At 39.6% G+C, this 20,845-nt stretch overlaps 1 protein-coding gene across 1 annotated transcript in view; it reads left to right on the top strand.

Moving 5' to 3' along the window:
* LOC110962536 (pyruvate carboxylase, mitochondrial) overlaps positions 1-20,845 on the top strand; it is a 627,844-nt gene that overhangs the window by 395,661 nt on the left and 211,338 nt on the right. Inside the window, 1 exon segment of the mRNA XM_051943654.1 lies at positions 16,032-16,194. Within this exon segment, the coding sequence (XP_051799614.1) occupies positions 16,032-16,194 (163 nt within the window).

The following is a 20,845-nucleotide window of genomic DNA, read 5'->3' as shown; positions in this document are numbered from 1 at the left end:
ACCTTTTTGACTTGAGTAGAGCTGACTGTTTGCATGTAGCTAGGGAAAGCAAAGATGTTTTGCAATTAGATTTGTAATCTCGCCAGCAGAGACACTTATTGTATAATGGAAATGTGATAAGTGTCGTTTGGATTTTATCCAGTGGCACTTGGAATGACGAGTGTAAAAGGGGCCGAGTGATGTAGATCTGACCAGAGACAAACAAGACTTTTTTTAGCAGTTGTAGCCTTCTGAAGGTTTCTTCCCACTGTAGTCAGTGTTTATTTACCATTTAAAAGGTCTAAATATTAGTGAGTTGTTATCAAATCAAGCCTGATAATGGTGCTGAAAAATAGGACATTTATAGTTATTATTCAGGATTATTGTGTGATTTTAATCGAAACCGAACCAGTGGTGTAAAAAGTATTCAGATCATTTACTCAAACAAAGGTACCAATACAGCAGTGTAATGAGGCTCCAGTACAAGTCAAAGTTGTGGAATAAAAAAATGCTGTTATAGTAGCAAAATTTCAACTGTTAAAATAAGTCTTGGTTTGGTCCCTTAATTCCAAACAGTATCGTTACATAATTAATACTGAAGCAGATAAATCTGAAATCACAGTTCTGATATGTTTTCGTTCATTTATTTAGTTTTTTATTCACGTTTTTAAAATTTGAACATCTATTGAAATGCACCATGTGAGAAGTTTGAACTGAAAATCTATTTGATGGAGCTGTTAATATGAGCTATGTGAGCCTGACTACACACTGCTTCTTATAAGACTTTAAAAGCCAAAAACATTGGAAACCGCTAAACCTGTGTATTTAATTTAATGTTTCAGAAGCTTATTGTATTATTAATTGCGTAGTCACTGAAGCTGTCAGATAAATATAGTGGAGCAGAAAGTACAATATTTTTGTCTGCAATGATAGTGGATCGGAATTAGAAAGCAGCATATAATGGGAATGCTGAAATGAAACTGCTAAACTGTAGTAATGTACAGTATTAGCGTCAATGTACTTAATAAATATTTTAATAGATAATGTATTGAAAATTGACTAGATTTACAACTCGCTGGTTTTAGATCTTGGGCTCAGGGGAAATTTGATGGTATTCTTGAACTGAGTTTTTATTGAGAAAACAGATCATTGTTACGTAATTATCAATCAGTAAGTATAAATTACTTGACTTTTATTAACTATTTATTAACTACCGCTAAACCAACGCTAAAGCAATGCTGGCTTCAGCGGTGCACCGCTAATCCAACGCCCGTGTTTTCGATTTTATTTTTTTTATTTTTTTTTTTCCCCATTTTGTGCGCGGTGACGAGCGTGATCGAAACCCCCCCCCCCCCCCCACCGTTCAAGGAACGCTCCCGCAAAGTTTGGGCGGTGTGACCGGGCCTTTAATAAGTAATTATTGTCCAGTTGCTATAGATTACTTCTGGATTCCATATCTTATTAGCTACTCACTACAGGATATTAACTATTGTTCACTACTGGCTGGTCTGTCCCAATAACAGAATGAAGGCCACATTTCTCCTTTGTAATAAACAGCAGCAGCCATCTGTTTGGTGACTGCAGGTCATGTAAAATGCTGCATGATAAATGCTCACATGATGATGGATTATTGATGTGTAGCAGGTTATCATGCACAAATGTTATAATGTTTTAGTAACTAAATAGAAAAAGCCCATTAGATGATTATTTTTATTATTTGGAGTCACTTGGTGCTTTCTGTGTTGGCAGAACAGAGCAGTGTGTGGTTTTGACATCTCATACAGGATTTAAGACTCCGTTTGCACAGTCTACAAACCAAAGTGTCATTGAAAATACTGTATTTGTGCTGCGTATTTATACAAATGCTCCTCTCCTGTCTGTCTTCCCCCTCTTCCTATCTGCATGCACTGACTCACTCCTTTTGGCCTTTTTCTCGTCCTGCTCCTCGCTGCCTTCTGGACGCTGCAGTCATTTTGCATTCCTCTCCTCACTCTTCCATCTGCTTCATAACAAGGAAAGCAGGAATTAATTAATGGGCTGATAGTGAGGCTTGAGAAAATGGGGGAGAAAGCAAGCTGAAAAGGAGAGGAAATCTAATCAGATAGGCTCCTGTTTCTGTGTGGAGATGTCTGCCGGGTTAGTGTGTTTGTCGGTCCATATTTTCCACCGCCTCCTTGTATTTGTCCTCCCCCACTTATGTCCTCCAACTATTTCCCTCCACTTTATTTTTGTCTATTCAAAAGATTTTTTACACTTTTTTATAATGCTGCTCAATTTTGGGCTGAATTGGGAAAACAATTATTTCTTTCTGAGTCTCTTCTGTCGTCCTTCGTTTTCATCCTTGCTCCTCTTTGATAAACTGTGATTAGTGTTTCCCCTCCCTCCATCTCCAGCCATGTTCTCTTCGCAGTCCTGTATCAAACAGGCAGCGTGTTTGTATTCCTGTCAGTTAAATTGATGTCAAAATGCCATCCTCATGCCACACTGATTCAAATTTCTTATTTCCTCCTCTCATCTCATCCCTCCCGCCTGTCTCTCCATTTCTCACCTCCCCTTCCTCGGCTCCACGCTCTTCTTCTTCTGTTTGCTGTCTAAAACCGTCTAATGAAATTCATACAAAACAAGATGGGAGACTCGATGCCTTCCTCCTCGCCATCCTCCCTGCCTCGCTCTACCCGTCTCTTGCTTCATCTTCTTTTGTTTTTCTTTCATATTCTCTCTCACTCCATTTACCCTGCCTTTATTGTCCTTTCCATCTGTCCTTCACACTTTCCTCGATCTCTCTCATTTCTTATCTTTCTCTCCGTGGACCTCCTTTTCTTCCAGGTTCTATTCTTTTCCCTCTCCCTTATGACTTCTTCTGTTTATACCCCTCCGTCTCTATTCCCTCGCCATGCGTTGCTTCCACTTTCTCCACTAAACTCTATTTCTACATTTCCCATCCTGCAGGGCCCCACTTGAAGCATGTTGGCTATTTCTCCAGTCATTTATTTAGACAAGAGCTTGAAGTACGAACACGCACATGTAGTAGACGAGTCTGCATTAGTTTTTACCGAAACGAGAAATGTATTTCTGCTGTGCTTTTTACCACCTGCCCTGAAGCCATCTTGCAAAATGTGTTTACTGTGGTTTGTGCAAACATGAACAAACACGAATGCAGAGTTGAACACACACCATGACACAGTGTGGGCTAGCACTCAGCGCGCTAATGAAGTTATAACATCAAGTGTTCACTTCAAAAGGAGTAAATGTTTTTGCATTTCGAGGCCACATATGGGAGGAGGAGAGGAGGGAGATAAAGACAACGGGAGATGAAAGAACAAGAGGAGAAAAGGACGGGAGGACAACAGAGAAGGATGGAAGCCAAAAAGCAATAAAAAAAGAATGGTGGAGGTAGAATTTATTGGGAGGGAAGAGAGTGAAATTAAAAAGCAATAAAAAGTAAGCAGGATTTATATCATGATAATGTCTTTTTCCATTACCACTCCTTCGTATGCTTTTTGTGTTCACACCTTCCATCTTATTGCAGTGTTTTCCCTGTTTGGCCATTCTTAATCTGTTCCTCTCCTGGCTTCCACTTTTTAAAACTACCATATTAAATTTTAAGAAATAGTTTGACATATCGAGAAGAGAGCTTGTTTGCTTTTTTTGGCTCATGGTCAGATAAGATTTTAGCCCTTTATCTGTCTTTTAAATATAAAATAGCAAGCAGGCAGCAGTAAGCTTAGGCTTCCATTTTAGAAACACAGCTAATCTGGTTCGGTCCTAAGGCACCAAATCCATCTATGAGCACCTCTAATGCTTAATAGTTAATCAGTAACAACTTTAAGGGATATTGACTTTTGACTATTGATGTATTTGCTGTTATGCTATATGTATACATCCAATATATTTGAGTTTTATCGATAAAAGCAAATTATGTGATCATTGTCCATTATTTTTCCATCAGTGCATATCACAAACTAGTTGGGGACTTGTCATGAAGATGCTGCTTGACTCGGCATCACAATATGCTCTGCTACATGTGCTGCAGACAGCTGTGGGTAGATTGCAAACCCTGCCTTCATACAGTGGAATTAGAGCCTGAAAACTGTGATAAGTCATTCCAATCATATTTTTCTGCATTAAGTTAAAATTACATTTACAAGATGTTTTCCTATTGCTGCATATTTTAGACAACATAAAGATTAATTGATATGAGTTAAGTTCTGATGGCTGTTTCTCCTTATTTAATGTCTCGTTTTTGTTGCTACAGTATCTTTTGGCTTCATATTTAGCTTACAGACATGACTGACATCAAGCTTCTCATCTTTTTCCAAGAAAGAAAGCCTTTAAGCTTATTTACCTAAATGTCAAACAGTTCCTTTAAGCTCCCTTTATTCCACTTCTTCCTCTACAATAAGGTCTATATTAAAGGTTACCCATTTTCTGCACTGCCACCTCCTCTCCTCCCATTTTACCACCTTCCACCCTTCACCCTGAGTCATCCCTTCTTCCTCCCCCTTCTCGATTTGACATGGGCATCCCCCTTCTTATGCTCCCATTTATCCATCTTATCCCTCCATCCCTGCTTCCCACTCCAATCCCTTCTGCCTTCCACCTTCACTTTCTTCCACCTCCTCATTGCCTTCATTCCTTCTGTCCCTTTGAGCGAGGCCAAATCCAATCTCTTCCACACTCCCTCTTTTCCCACTCGATGTTTCAGTTTTAGCATCCAGCTTTATATCCTCCACCATACTCCTACTCCCTCTGCTTCCCCTCACTTCATTTCTCGCTCTCTTGCTTTGAACAGGGAAACCATAGCAGTCATCTTATCTTTGTCGTTTTTCAAATGTCTCAATTTCCTCCATCCGTTTTGATCTCGAGAGTGGAGTAGATATTTTCTTTACCTCGCTGGCTGTTTGTCATATTTCTCGGTATTGTTCTTGATTCATTTTCTGAGCTTCTATAACCACAACAATCTGCCTCGTTCCCTTTGCTGTCATCCCTTCCCTCCCTCTCCCACTTTAAGTTCTGGGCTCACAGCCACCCCCTTCTCCCTTGCTAACGAGCTCTGAGTGAAATGAGTGAAAATGATATGCAATTAGTACGCAGCCTTCATGGTCTCAGTGTGCTTGTGTGTGTGTGCACATGTGACAGATTGAGACAAAGTTTAGTGCACTTGCGGCTGGATGTAAGTGCACATGCATGTTGGACTTTAAGATAGCGTGTTCTCAGGTTCTAGGTTCAGTATTTAGCTAATGTACTTTCCATGTACTGCGATATTGCAGAGATGTCTCGAGAGTCATGCATATGTGGAGCCAATACCATGAGTACTTTCTTGGGTATTTTTCTCTACATATATACATTTTTTTTTAACATAATTGAGAATTTAATGGAAGAAGAAGACTTAAGTGCGCATTATGTGCAGGTGCTCACCTCCTCTGTCATAGGTCAGAACATTATACATCCTCTGCTGTGATCTCTTCAACCCTGACATTCTAACCTGAGCATTACTCTGGGCAGACACGGTAATTATTTTAATGGAATTACATTTTAATGAAGCCGTCATTGCTCTCTTGACTCTGGAGATGACCTACAGTAATTCTGCAATGATCGTCTTTTAAAGGAAAATGTAAATTCTTCCTTTGAAATGCATATCTGTCCTTGTGTCATGCAGAGGCACACGTCTTTTTAGATCATCCTAGTGTGCGTGAAAATGATTTTATACATTCTATTTTTGTGCAGGGAATCTCATGCACCAATCCGAAACAACACTGACAATGAAGCCACTGACAGGGAAAATGAATTACCGTACATTGAATATGTTTGGAGATCTTGGATCCTCCTAAAGCAGGACGCTGCGCCTGAACACAACAAGAGCACGAAGCATTGACCCAGCCTCCAAACTCCATAGATCCCAATGATATCGAGCATCCATTGCATGCACCAGAACAGTCCAAGGTCTCATGTTTCTGAGGTACAACAGGGATCCCTACACAATATTAACCAGGTAGTTATAATGTTGTGGCTGACTGGTGGATTTAATTCATTAAATCTTATGTTACAGTGAGCTGCAAGTTATGATTAGCAGCATGAATATTCTAAATATATTTTCGAACATGTCGCAGTGAAAATAAACAATAAATATCTTAAAAGGATACAGCTGATAACATGACAGCTCATGGTTACAGGTTGTCATAGTAGCAGGAATTGCTCTCCCGCTTGTGAGATTTCCAGGTACACAATTGCAAATGTAGCTAAAATAGAACCATGGAAAACATGAATCCTTATTATTTGTGAGTTTAGAAACCGTTGCTGTAGTTGTTTTTTTCCAGCTCTATTGCAACTGTGTCCATTCAAAAAGGTGTAGCTCCTCTAAATCCAACATGGCTGGCACATCTTTCCTTTAAATAGCCACAGTACATTAACCCACATTAGGCTAAACTAACCTCAGTTTAATTTAGTATAACATCTAAACGTGTAGGTTTTATTGTTTCATAATCACACAGGTTTCCACTGCTGGTCGTCTTGGGAAAAGGACAGTCTTTGATGGTGATATTCTGCACCATCTAACATGACATGTGGATAATGAGATGTTGCAGCTGGCCCAGTTAATGTGGATGTCATGTCACGATGCAACTGAAACCTCTGTCAGGTTGAGACTGTTCGGCTGTTACGATGCCGGTTTAGCTTGGATAAAACATTTGCGTCGGTGGATAAACAATATGTGCATGGCCTTGACCTGGACTTTAGATGAAAGGGGTTGCTTCATCTTTGAAGCTGCCAGGAGGGAGACCTGGTGAGTTCACTTGGAGTTTAGACTTTTGCCAAGACGAGAGCTGATTTGTCTTCGTGTTCTTAAAGTTGAGCTTTAGAACTGAAGTGTGCAATTTTTTTCTACCAGAACTTCTCTTCAAAAATTAGGGCCAACTGAAGAATCTCATGTATACGTTGAATTTAAAGGTGCTTCAAGAAAATGTGTGTGTGAAGTACAAGCTAGGGTGTAGAGGTGTGTGCTTACATTTATCGTTTATGCTCTGGACTGTTGCTGCTGTAAAATCTGGCTAATAGAATGTGTAATAACAGTTCCTGGATTGTAGCCAATGCTGGGCAGTAAATAGTTTGACACTCCATGCAGTTTAGAATGTGTGCATCTTGTCAGATATGCAAGAAAAATAAGATATTTATAGGCACACCAGTAGCCTTAAGCGTGTTTGTTGCATAGACAGTAGACCCAAATGCCAAATAATGCATTTGGCTGTGAGCTAAAGGTGCTGACAGACTTTCAAAGCACGCGTTCAGTGAGTAGACAAATTCTGTGACACATGTGGGGGTTTCCATTTTACTTTTAGATTGTCAGAGATCAAATATAAACTTGGCAGCTAATCAGAAGCCCTAAGCGAGGCAGCGGCCCAACCGGCAAACAGTCAGATGCCAGGCAGGAAAACAGACATGCAGTATTGGGTCTGGCATCTTGGAGTTAGATTTTCTTTAGCATTGTCAGGAAGAAAAAAAAACAGAATAGCATCTCTGACACATCAGAACCTCAAAGTGAGACAAAGCAATGCCCTAGAAGGAGACACTGCGAAAGTTGAAGGAAAAGAAAAGGCACAATATTTAGTTTGACATTTTGGGGTTCTTTCAGTATTTTAGGAAACTTGTGAAACCTTGGACCAGAAAAAAATCTGGTTAATATCTTTTCTGACAACATCAACAACAAAGACTTCCAACAAGGTGCATTTTCATAACTTTTTGTCTCCTCGTATAACAGAGTTTTTTTTTTTTTTTTTTAAGAATGTAATTATTTGCTCACTTTTTGAAAATATGCAGTGCTTAACCTAAATATCACCAACAATGATGATAACTGCAGGGCAGGTTGTGTATTATTTTCTAATGTGATCTTGAGGTTCTGCTCTTAAACATGGCCCCCAGGTCAAAATCTAGTTTTAAGACCTTCATTATTTCAGCTTATACTATACTCATATATTCCAAACTTAATTTTATTTTAATCAGATTCCCACCAACTAATTGACACAGAGCAGACCTTGGGCTTTGGAGCTCTAGTAGTTCTCGGCTTGTCGGACTCGAGGCCAAGTATAATTAAACTGCCACGTGTAGTCTGCTGTGTGCACGATGCATGATGTGTACATGACAGCACAATGTGGAGAGAGGAGGAGGAGGTAGAGGTCAGCAACTTCTGATGTGAATAAGCAAACTTCAGTTAAGTTTTTGTCATGGATAAATGGCAAACAGACCAGATAAAATTAATTAATTTGCAGTGTAAAGTAGGAAATTCTCTCGAAGTGATCGCTTCTTTTTTTTTTAAATTGCTTTTTTAAAAAAAAAATCTGATTAATTCATGATTGAATGTCTTGTATGGCATCTCACATGTAAGAAAAACGGTTAAATGCATGTTTTCTGATTATTCTTTTTGATTATTCTGGCTTTGTGGCAGCAAACAAAAGAGGAAAGTTGAATCATCAGAAATCGTAGAGTAACTTGCAAAACTGTTTTTATCTATAATTGGTGTAATTTTGAGGACACACATGCTAGTGGGGGTTACAGAGGGACTTTGCTGGATCTCCACTTCAGTGTCAGACATAATGTACACACACCGGCCACTTTATTATGTATGTCTGATGAAATCTAATGCAATCCAGTACAACAGCTCCGCCATGAACTCTGCTTTTATGAAGCTTCTACATGTTCATGTTTCTGATGGTGTTATAACGGTGATAGTTCTGCTTTATACTTAATGAGGTCACAGTGTGTCGTGGATGTGTATTGGGCTGCATTACATTTAAAAATTTTTCTAATATTTTCACATACGTAAGCATGGCAATTAGGAGCACTTTAATATGAAATGTAGATGACAACACTATCACTTATGACCTCAGTGATAAACAAAGTAAAACAAAATTTAAAAAAAATGGATTTGTGTTTTGTTGGATTGCATTAGATATCACTGGTGTATTTAAGAAAGTGGCCAGTATTCATCAGTATGGAAAAAGGGAGCAATAATCTTTGCAGAAAATTATACGCCACGTTATAATCCAGAACTGTATCAGATCCCACTGTGCAGCTAACTGCATCATTCTTTTCCCCGAGTCTGTTGCCAGCTCTTATGTCACCACGGATGCTGCCAAACTCTGTCTGTACAGATGTTTCAGCTCAATCCTAATCTATGTCTGTGGTTAATCCTATGTGTTCTTTAACTTTGCTAGGAGTCACAAACCGGCAGCGTTTACTATCGATACGTTCTTGTAGTCGTCGTGTTCGTGTCTTGTGTGACTCTTCACTAGAGGCGAATGGCCCTCATCCTCCCCCTGCGTAGTTTGGCCTTATTGTGGAACTTGCTAATGATGCAAGGTACTTTTATTCTGTAACTGGCTGCACAGATGTTGCTGCAGGCCCTTTAATTTGTCTGAGTCAAATTAGTACACAATGGATTTCATAAACCCTCAAGGGGCCTCATTCAATCAGCGCTGCCTTATGTTTTCAAAGTAGAAGAATTATGCAAGAAAAAAAACTGGGTCAAACTTTATTTATATTTCATAAAAAAAAAGTCAGCGCACGGATGCCAAATGTTTGACTCTCAACTCGGAAAATGTTCCGTTGTCTCATTTGCCATTGAAAATGTGTTTATTTGCATAATATTAAAGCACTTCCATTAAAACTCGCTAATTTGCCACCTCATAAGTTGGTGTTTTTGAATTTGGATACTTGTCTTTTAAGTGCTGTTTTTTTCCTCCTTTTGCATCATTTTTCATGAATATGCAAATACTCTACAAAAAGTGAGTGGGTTACATTGTTAAACTACTGACAGAATACATTAATATACAAACACTCTGTCCGCATTTCAAATTGTGTTCCTTATCGCTGTTCCTGCGTTTGCAAGAGTGGATGGAACTTTATTGTATAAAAATGTACATTTCCAAGCAAGTACATTACATTTTTCACATTATTCTGTAATTATACGTTTCATTCTCAAATATTTAATTAACATTGCATTGAATAGAGTACAATCTTCTCATATACACGGCCTTTAAAGAGCTGGGATGTTGGCTTACCATATGAAGACTAGTTGGTATTCTCAGTGTGGTTACAAATTGGTGTCCTAATTAAAAAATAAAGTGCAGGAAACTCGGAACAATTTCCATAACCACTGTTGGGGCCATATCTCATAAAGTGGCTCATTTCATCCTGTCCTTTCATTATTTCAAGATACGAGTGGAGCAGTCTAATTTGAAAAATCCCAACTTATTCATGAACTTGCAACAAAAACATGTCGTCAGCACTTGTCCAAGTTATCAAGGAAGAGTCTGTGTTTTCAACCAACACATTTCACACCAGCCTGATGCATAATTGTCCTTCTGTTTGGCCAGAATGTGGATGCAACATAATTGAGACATTAAGGAGACGAAAGCCAAGATGGTGTCCAAAATCTAAGCTTATTCGCTAATGTGTGTTCCTTCTGTCTCTCATTCACCCTTCAAGGCGGAGAGGTTTCCCAGTTGTCTGAGTGTGTTGATGTTTGGCAGCGGGTGCGGTTTCTTAGACACAGCTGTTGAAGAATTATGTGTTTCCACCCACTGTGTCCGTCCAAAAAACCAACCAAATAGTCCTTTCATAGATTTCGGCTGTGCATTAGACTGTGCAAGGTCATGAAGCTTAACCCAGCAAGTCTCATTTGAGCTTTACATTTAAATAAATGCATACAGATGAGACAAAATTGATGTTAAGGGTTACAGCTCATGGAAATGGAAGAAAATAAAGTCTCTCTGTCATATTTAAATTCTATCTTATATTGGGTAATTACTGAATGCAAATTTGCATAATATACTGCTGTTTGTGTGTGTCTGAATGCATTTGGTCCTGGGTGAAAATGCATGTCTAGATATGTGTGAATGAACGGCATATGTAAGAATTAGCATTACAGTATAGGGCTGCACTATAAAGGTGAAAAAGTGATCACAATAAAATGTTTCACATCAGTCTGCCAATAATTGTTGATCATCTTAGTGGCCTGTTTTCTGTGAAGACTTAACCTTGCCAGCAAGTTGATTTCTCGCGATATTTGTGAGTTCACAAATCTCTCAAACCATCTTGCTCCGCTCCCGCCTTCACTTCAGCATCAAGTTGGTTCGGGCCAATCACACAGCAGTATTCGTGTGTGGGGCGGCATATCCGGGTGTGACGACAACACCAAGCGCCAGTAGCTCAAAACAAACATGGCAACGGAGGACAACGATCGTGTAGATGCTGCTATTAAGTCAGTTTTAGCTGAATCTCCTATCGCTTCTTTGAAGGAAGAACAACGAGAGGCGCTTTGCGCATTTCTGGATGGTAAAGATGTTTGTGCTTTTTTACCTACAGGTTTTGGTAAGAGTTTAATCTACCAATTGACTCCGCTCATTGTGAAGATCCCGCGATTGGCTAAAAACAAACCTGTCAGAGGCGGGACATACTGTTGCATTGTCCAATCTGTGCCTCTTTCCTCCGAACGGATTTACATGGAGCGGTCCCAGATTGATATTGTGGAGTACTATCAAGTACTACACAATTATTAATCTGGCTATTGCCAGGTTAGTGAAGACTAGTAGAAGGGAAAGCTTAATTTACCATTTTGAAGCTGACTGATGCACTTTCCGGACCTTTCTTTTAGTGTGAAGTATTTATTGCAGCAAGATGCACAACACTTATCAAATATAAGCTTTAAGAAGAAAATTCTTTAGGCCTTTTTAAAAACATCCACTGTCTGTGGACCTCTCAGGTGGTCAGGGAGGCTGAGTGGAAAGCTCTGTCTCCCAAGTTTGGTTCTGGACAGGTGGAGGAGGTGACAGTTATTGGTGTGGAGGCTTCTTTTCAATGATTGGCGACAGATGAATTCTTTAAGGTATTCCGAAGCATTGCCATGAATGCACTGATGAGTGAGAAGAGCGATTTTTGTGGTGAATTCTGGAGGATATGAGGAGCCAGTGGAGTGAACAGAGGGTAGGTGTGATATGGTGTTGCTTCCACACTCATCAGGATCCTGGCAGTGCTGTTTTGAATATTTTGAAGCTGTTTCAAGCTCTTGCTAGGGATCCCAGTGGGAAGTGTGTTGCAATAGTCCAGCCTGGAGGAGACGAAAGCGACAAATTTACTTTACAAATCACATCTTAACAGCTGCGAGAAGAAATTGCAATTTAGTATCTGATCAGAACATTCAGACGTGTTTCAAACTACGAGCGAGTGGTTTTAATGTTGCCGGGTACCTTCAAATGGGCTTGCCGGTGGTCGAGGAGGCACAAATATTTCTTTTTAAGTTGTAAGCTCTCATGTAGCCTCCACCACTCCAGAGATTCAGACTGACTGTCTGCATCAGAAAACATCAGCTCTCTTTCTAGCTTGTGCTCTGTTTTTTTGCATTTCAGTGAGAGGCATCTACATTGGGGCTTTTCTTTTTGAAGACACTACAGAAAGATTTCCATTTGGTCTTCCTACACAGTGTTTGTTCAGCACAGATCCTCCTTCTGTTCCAACAGAAGCTCCTGCCTGGGATTAGCTTTGGTCATCATCCATCATTTCAAACAATGTCCTTGTTTTCACCAGCCTTGACATGTGGAGTCTGTTATTGATGGCATGTTCTGCTTTTTTTTTTTTTTTTACCCAATCCATGCAACAGCTTTGCTCTTTGACTGTTTTGTCAGCGTCTATTCAATAGCATTCAGTTAATTTTGTCCTGAACAGCTGGAGCACAAGCTTCACATGTGAAACTGTCACGTATGACTCTCCACAGGGAGAATGCATGCACACATGAACTCTGGGATATCGATGCCCTGCCAAGTTGGCACCAGGTGTCGGGTGTTTGCTGAAGCCAGGACCAGAGCAGTGGCCTTTTCTTGTTCCAAAAGTCTTGTCACAATCTTCTACTTCTGTGGTGACTCTGTAGCGAGCTGGTGTTTGCGGAGATTGAGCTGTTCCTGAGCTGCTGCCAGATGCCTCTTTTTTTCAGTAAATATTAAAATACTGCCACCATTTTCTTTGATGCGTTACCATTTCTTCACACTCTTTCGTCCTTCCTTGCTGCTCCAGACATAACAGATACATCAAACTAATTCATTAAAAAATGCAACAAAAATACACATATAGTTCTGAAATAAAAGCTACTGCACAAAAACATTAGATGTATATTTTTAAAAAAGAACATGTGTCAGGCTAAAACCTTGCACTTAAAATAATTTCTATTGCCATTACAGTCTTAACCCTCCCGTTGTCCTCATTTATGGCCACCAAATTTTTTTTGTCCTTGTCTGAAAAAATCCCAAAATTCAGCAAAAAAAATTCCCCAAATTTCATAAAATATTGAGGACCTTCAGGAAGAAAATTCCATTCATTCTTTCAGTTTTATTTTTAAAACAGTCGCCCAAGAAAATTCTTGCAAATATTGTCAAAAAATGAGTAAAAATCTTCCAAAAAAATCTTAAGAATATCTTAAGTGATTACATATATATCAGTACAACTTCTAATATTTTCTTTAAGAACATTTTTAACATTTCTTTTTCCTACCAAAAAATGGTCAAAGATTTCCCAAAAATGTTGAAAATGTGGGCATCAAAAGTTTCACTGTGAAAATATTTTTTTTCCACATTTTCAAACTTTACAACGGGTCAATTTTGACCCACAGGACGACACAAGGGTTAAAGCTATTTTTATTATTAAAATTGTGGCAGTGACGACTTCCAGTTGACTTTAGAAATATTCATCTTATTGTGCACCTACAATATTAAAACCCAAAAAACTAGCTGTAAATGACCATGAAGCTACTAAATGCCAGCGCTGCTCATCAATAGCAAGCGATGGTTCAAACACTGCAGCAGAATCCAGTTGGTAAGTGAATCGGCTTTTACCAACTCCACCCCATTGTCTGGCTTGATGCACACCTGCTTGTTTTGATTCGGACACTGTGAGACCAGTGCATCCATCAAGCCATGTGCAATCAATTCCCCCACGCTGTTCTGTGGAAAATATTCCGTTTCTCCTCTTCAGACCCCATTCAGTCTAGGAAATGAACACTTAGGCTAATAAAAGGCTCGCACATGCAACTCAGCCAGGTGTTGGAGTTTATGGAAAAGCAGGGGGCTGAGCACTTTCTGTACTGATTCCCCAAACTCTCAACTAAAGTTCTGCCTTTGAAAAGTGTTGGCAATACAATACACTGAGGGTCAACCATGCTGAGAGGCTTTCTGAAGCCAGACTTTTCAAACATGCTGACTGGTGGCATATGCTTAGCAAGGCAGCTGGCTACAGTGTGGGATATGTCTTTGTACCATTCTGATGCTGTAATGTTGTGGAGTACCTCTCCATCATGAACTGCCTGTGAGTTCAGTGAAGATAGGCATTGATTTATCGAATCTCCTGACCTCTGCTGAAGATATGAAAAGCTTTTCTTCCAAATAATGTTTCATAATGTTTCTTCCTTTGATGTTTTAATGGTGGTGGTGAAGAGTGCTGTGCATCATGTCGTTTCAAAACCACCCAAAAAACTTCAGAGCCCGAGCTCTGGTGACTGTGAGGGTCATGTCATGTAATTCACAACATTTGTCATTACTAAATCATACAGTGACCTGTTGCACCATACAGTTGAGAGCACTGTCATCCTGAAAGACAGCACTCTCATCACAGGATAAAAGTGATCACTCCGCACAGCTTTGCACTGATTTGCAGGGATTTTAAGTGGAGAAGTAGTGCCAAATCAGACCAGCAACGTGCCCCTACAGCAAACCAGAGCCACCAGGTCCCCTCACTGCAAAGGTTCAAGTTATTCCTTTAATTTGTCACCCATCTGTAGGTTGTGACTGATGATACTCCAAAAGGTGGAAGATAAGTTTGTTGTAATCCCTTTCTTGGCAGGGATGGTCTTGCTGCACAGTTGACACACAACAGTGTTCTTATGTTAGTCAGACTAGAAAAACAACTACCATCCTGGCAACCTAACCTGTCTCTATCTTTATCCACAGTTTCCTCATCATTTGCACTTTCTCACATGCTGATGGCACAACCAAACACCAGAACAATCTGTTTGGATGTTACATGTGAGCTCCATTATCAGTGTTTCTGCATCAGAGAGGGAGCACACTTGGGGACTGTTCACTCCATCGAACTTTTTTGTGTGCAGTCACTTTAGTTTGCATTTATTGCAAAACAAGTGGCACAATTTTCTTATTGCTAGTGATTAACTGTCTGTCATTAACATATTGTCGCCATTATGTATATTTATCTCCAAAACTTGTTATAAAACTGTAGGAAATGTAGAGATTATTTGACAGTGGTTAGTTTATACATATACAGGCTTGATATTTGTCACTATGCCTAAATGAAAAAACCCCAAAACAGTACTTGTTTCATCTAACAGAGCCAGACAGGCTTCAAGTTAGCAATTTTGGGTTGTTTGACTGGTTGAGTTTCTTTATTACTTTCAGAAGTGTTAGAAAAACATACTGAAAGTCTTTGCTGCCATGTGTCAACATCTGTGTAGATGAAGCTTTGAAATTTAAATAAAACTAAAATACTAAAAGATCAAGAATCATGGTTCTGGTTGTCCATCTTCATATTGTAGGGCCTGGTTTCTTTTTTATTCTTAGTATCACCTTTGGATACTTACTAAACTTTACCAAACAAAAGTTATGTTGCTAATTTATCACTTGGTTTATGACATGGAAAACCGGATTTTCTGTGTCCTTTTTGCTTTCCCAGGAGTCACTGTTTCAGCAACATCAAATTATTACAAAGTTTAAGAGGTGTCTGAGGGATTGTTTTCTTGCCATGCATCATAGGTTCATTTGCTGAAGTGAGAAATGCTGCAAAAACCACATCCATTTAAACTCACCTCACTCCTCATCCTGATGTCAGGCCAAGAATAGCTAAAAGTCTCTATTTTAAATGAACGGCTTTACTGGTCTTTAAGGCCTTGATATAAGTGGGAACAATGTTCTCTATAGTGACATCGAAGAAAATAAAGGGCTATTCACACCATATTTAGGTTGACAGTTAATTTATTCACCTCATTGCCTCTCTCTCTACAACAGTGTGGACCTGGTGCATGCACAGCTGCATGTGTGTGAAGGCCGCAGCCTGCCAGAACTCAGCCTCAAACAAGACAAGATCAGGGTGAACGGATGTGCGATCCAGTGCAGAGTGACGACCGAAGATCCAGCCAGAGGCTTCCAGCCAGACACCGGAAGGATTGAGGTAGGCTTATTGTAAAATGGCTTTAAGGCGCTCGCTCTGTTGTGGCCAGTACTGTGGATGGCAGTACAATTCCCAATTCTAGACATGGTGTTTAAAAAGTCTGAAGAAAGTCTGAGATGATGTGGAATAAATATATGTAGTGAATATGCCTCACTTATATTTTTATCAGATATAGACAGAAATTAAGTAATTATTAACAGCAATAAAGCCTTAATGCTAAACAATGTTTATTTTGTTGCCGTGCCAAATACATGACCCATTTTATTTGGGGTTACAAGTCAGCTGCTACAGGTGTGCATCTGTTACAGTGGCAGTTCTGCTGTTAAAGTACCACAGCTAAGGCAGACTCATGGATGAATGCATTTGCTATTGTCCTTGGCTTGTTATATATAATGTCACGTATCAACCGAAATCAAAAGGATTAACGTAAAGGTGTGAGGAGAAAAAACTAGTCACTTGGCAGGCAAATGTGCTACTTAGTTATGTAAATACATTAGAGAAGAAAAGAAAAGACGTTTCAGCAAGCCAGGAGCAGTGTTTTTTAATGGAAGATAGATTTTGAGGTTAGTAAGTTTACAGACCATTTACATGTGCAAAAAGTAGCTACATAATGCACCAAGGTGAAAGGAAAAACACAATATGCTTAATGCTTTTGCTTAATTAAGGCTTTTGGTAGGAATTGGTACCAGAATGTCCCCATCCAGGTGGGTGTGCATGTATTTCAACATGTGCCCACAGCTGCAGAGTTCAACAAGCACTAAAAAATCCACTGTAATAGCTTTTAGTGCTGCCGTTGTAAATTATAAATGATGCACGTTTACATGAACATGAGTATCTGTTATGATCGGATTTTTGAAGCATACCATTTTGTGTCTTATTCTGATTGAAAAAAACTGAAGAAGTGCTTATCCTGGTTTTAAATTTGCCAGCTAGAGTATTGATGAGGCTTCAACTAGGCTATGGAAACTCTAATTGGTAGTGAAAGAGTTAATGTAGTTAATAGTTTACAAGGAAGAACATTTTAAAATACTGGCATGCATGTTTGCAGTTGTTAGGTTACAGGGTGGTATTTTTTAAGAACATCAAGTAGAACAACTCAGGTCGATAGCCCCAGTCAAATTAATTTTGGGTTAATGGTTTCCAGGAATCTAGGACTGATCATTTGTACAACATTAGACATAACCAGATGTCTCTCTTTGATTGAATGTACTGACCTGATCAAAACCAGGTCTCTGCAACTGTCGTCCTAGTAAACACACTCCTGTTTGCATGTGTGTTTCTGCATGCCTTAGTGTGTTTTGTGGTATTCAGACTAGTGCATGTGCGTCTTCTTGCCCTTCACTCTAGACTGTCCACCTAGCCACCTACTCCTCTTTTCTTGTATTTCTCCCTCTACCGTCTTATATCTTCTCCTTTTCTTTAATGGTTTCCTTCCTGATTCTCTTATATAGGTCCTAAGAGTGTCAGAAAGTGATTAATTAAACGGTAATGGAAGAGCATTTGGATCAATAAAATGATTAGACTTAAAGTGAGGTTTAATAAAAACTGCTAAAAACAAGTAAAACCTTGTGTTTGGGATAACAAGAGAAACAGACACTGCAGACCTCAGCATAGCATGGTGCTGAGGTCTGCAGCCTACACTGTGGCAAATATAGGAGATTGTGCTTAGGGGGAATGGAGGTGAAATTATTTCTGAACAACATAGAGCAGTTGGAACCCAAGTATGGGATAGTGATGTGTGCTATCCCTCTATATCCTGTCAAAAAGCACAATGGAAGCTGATATTATATTGTCTGAATGTTACATTTACAGCAGTTGGAGATAGATTTTTTTTTGTTTGTTTTAATGTAACGTATTAGGAACATTATCCAGTAATACAAAATCATTGTGGGAGTTTGGCTAGTAAAGTGCAACCTCGAGAAACTGTTGTGCAATGCTTAATGCCTACAGGCCAATACTTTTGTCTTGCAGACAAGCTGAAGTGTGCTATGACAGCATTATTATGGGCAAGTGACTTATCTATCCTGTAAAGTACCCCATGTTGCTTTTAAAGCAGCTTCTTCAGGACAGAAAATCACGCCTGCTTATTTAATTTCTTTTTATTGATTATTGACAAGGCTGCTCATTATGGTTTAGAAAATAGTTCAAAAATTTACATACCTGCTTGTAAATTCCTGGATCCCCTCTAGTTTGGTTCCTTTCCCCCTCTTTATTGACTTGTCATGGAGCTGTGTATGAAATACTGCTGTTGCTGCCTGGTGGCTTAACGGTGATTTTCAACTCCTTGAATGTGATTGAATTCGACTTGCACTGGTGGCTTTCCAATCAAACAAATCATCTCGATCGAGGTGGAAAATGAGTGGTTGTGTTGTGCGCATGGATTTATTTAAATGGAATTTGAGTCCATTAATTCATCTCCCAGGGGCTGCTGTTTTAGTTTATTAGCAGTTTGTGACTCAGTGATCAGACCCAATTAGACCTGACTGTATCAGCACATTTAGATGAAGCGTTCATTTGACAATTCAGCTGTTTTGATTTGTGTTGAAGAAAGCAGCGTATATTTCTGACTTGAGCTTCCAGGCCGAAACGTATAATCTATTTAAATAACATCCTCTTTATGTGGTGTTGTCACTTGCAGGGAGCATTACTTCTCAGTGTGAAATTGTCACAACAGTAGCCAAGGAGTACGCTGTGACCTTTCCGATTCAAGGACTTTCTGTGTTGTTTCCACCCTGTATTTTTCCCCACTTCAGCTCCCCCTGTATTGCTTCATTCCTCCTTTCCTCTACCTACCACTCATCTTAAGATCATGTACATAATGCACACACCCTCATCCCCTCCTCTTAAAGCACTTTTTCGCCCTTCCCACCTATTTAAATCTTCTTCACCATCTTTTTTCCCTCTTTTTCTCCTGCCGTCTGTCTGCCATTTATCCGTGCTGTTGATCTGGGAAACATAGCATACTTAGGTCAACACAGCAGTAACACCCCCCCTCCACCACCACCACCACCATCACCATGCAATATGAATGAAGCAAACAACACAGAAAAGCTTGGATGGAGGAATGCCACATTTGAGGAACACATGAATAAATGATCACTGGTGGGCTGTGACAAGGTCAGCAAGCACCCTAGTGAAGGGTAGTAAGGGGAAGCTGTCCCGCATAGCATTTTAGTCATATCAGGTGCTGGCGGCGAATTGGATAATTTTGAAAAAAAAATGAAAATAGAGTAACTTCTGAACCCTTTTTAGAGCTGATACAGATACCCCACAACATGATGCCCAAATCTTGGAGAAGCAAATCGTTGTCAGTGAGCAGATTTTGAGCACTGGCATCAAACCTGGAACTCGTGTAGCGATGGCACTGTGACTTGCTCACTGTGTTCAGTTCTTCTTCAGCTGGATCAACGGGAGAGGGCAGGAGCCATGCACTGTACTGGAAAGACTTCTTCTTTCATAATGCACCAAAATCAGCCATCCCGTGCATAGCGACAGAGTATGAAAGATTTTTTTTCATCTCAGAAAATCAGGACAAAAATACCAGCAGAACAGATGGGAGAGGTGGGACATTGGGTGTTAGAAATATGAGAGGAAGGAAGAGGAGATAACTGGAATTTGAGAACACAATATGCGGAAAAAGTTTTTTCATTTTCTGTGTAAAGAGCAGAGAGATTGTTGTGCCAAACAAAAGCAAAGCTCCAAAAGGTCGACTTAGTAACGGGTACACACTTGTTTTGCATCTGTTTGACTTCTTTTTCTGTTTTTGAGAGTATGAAATAATAAAAGGAACGGCTCAATGACAGTTTTCTACCTTATTTTCTTGTCTCTTTTTAGCAAAGCTTTCAGAGCAGGTGTAGGAAGTGGACATGGGGAGAGATGGGAAACAGAGAGGATACACATAACCCACATCTGCAGCATTGTGTCCTTTGCTGCTGCACTGTCTCTGCTGTAACTGTTCATTGCATTGCTGGCAGTTTTTTTGTTCTATGGTAATTGAATGTCTTTCAGTCAATTGAAACTCTGAGTGCATTGTTTTCACCTCACCTTGAGACACTGAATCAAAGAAAATACTGAGGCAAATTTAACCCAAGTTTAATTATAACTTGAATAGCTGTGTTTTGCTACTGTAGGAGTAGAATTATAACTCATCTTTTCTGATCTTTATAGTTTGTATTCTCACTAGGACCTGCCCATGTCAGAGTCATGTAATATTAGTATCTGCTGATGCCAATTTCCTAGATAATACATACTTCCAATATCGTAAATTAGCTGTAATACCTGGTTGTGCCACCAGCTTCTTTGTGTTTAATAATGTAAGACGGCTAAATGTGGGTAATTCAGTGGTGGCAAGCAGACGACAAAGCCTTCTCTGAGGCTAAATGACCTCTGGCCAGCGTACAAGTGTTAAATCAAGCTGAGATATATTAGGACACATCTCAGTGGCAGGTGAAACAGCTGTTTATTTAACGTGTCAGTATGACAATGTATGTAGGAAAGAATCAAAGAAAACTGCTGTGATTAGACCTGATCCCGCTGTTAGGATTGGACTCGAGGACATTGTTATGATAAACAGGCATTAAAATTTAATGACCTGAGAACATCCAAAACAGGTGACCGCTCCTTCACCAACACAGCTCCTCTTCAGTTTCTG

The sequence above is a fragment of the Acanthochromis polyacanthus genome, chromosome 23, assembly GCF_021347895.1.
Source record: "Acanthochromis polyacanthus isolate Apoly-LR-REF ecotype Palm Island chromosome 23, KAUST_Apoly_ChrSc, whole genome shotgun sequence".
NCBI classification, from domain to species: Eukaryota; Metazoa; Chordata; class Actinopteri; family Pomacentridae; genus Acanthochromis; species Acanthochromis polyacanthus.
The sequence above is the reverse complement of the archived record's forward strand: the minus strand, read 5'-3'. Positions and strand labels throughout refer to the sequence as shown.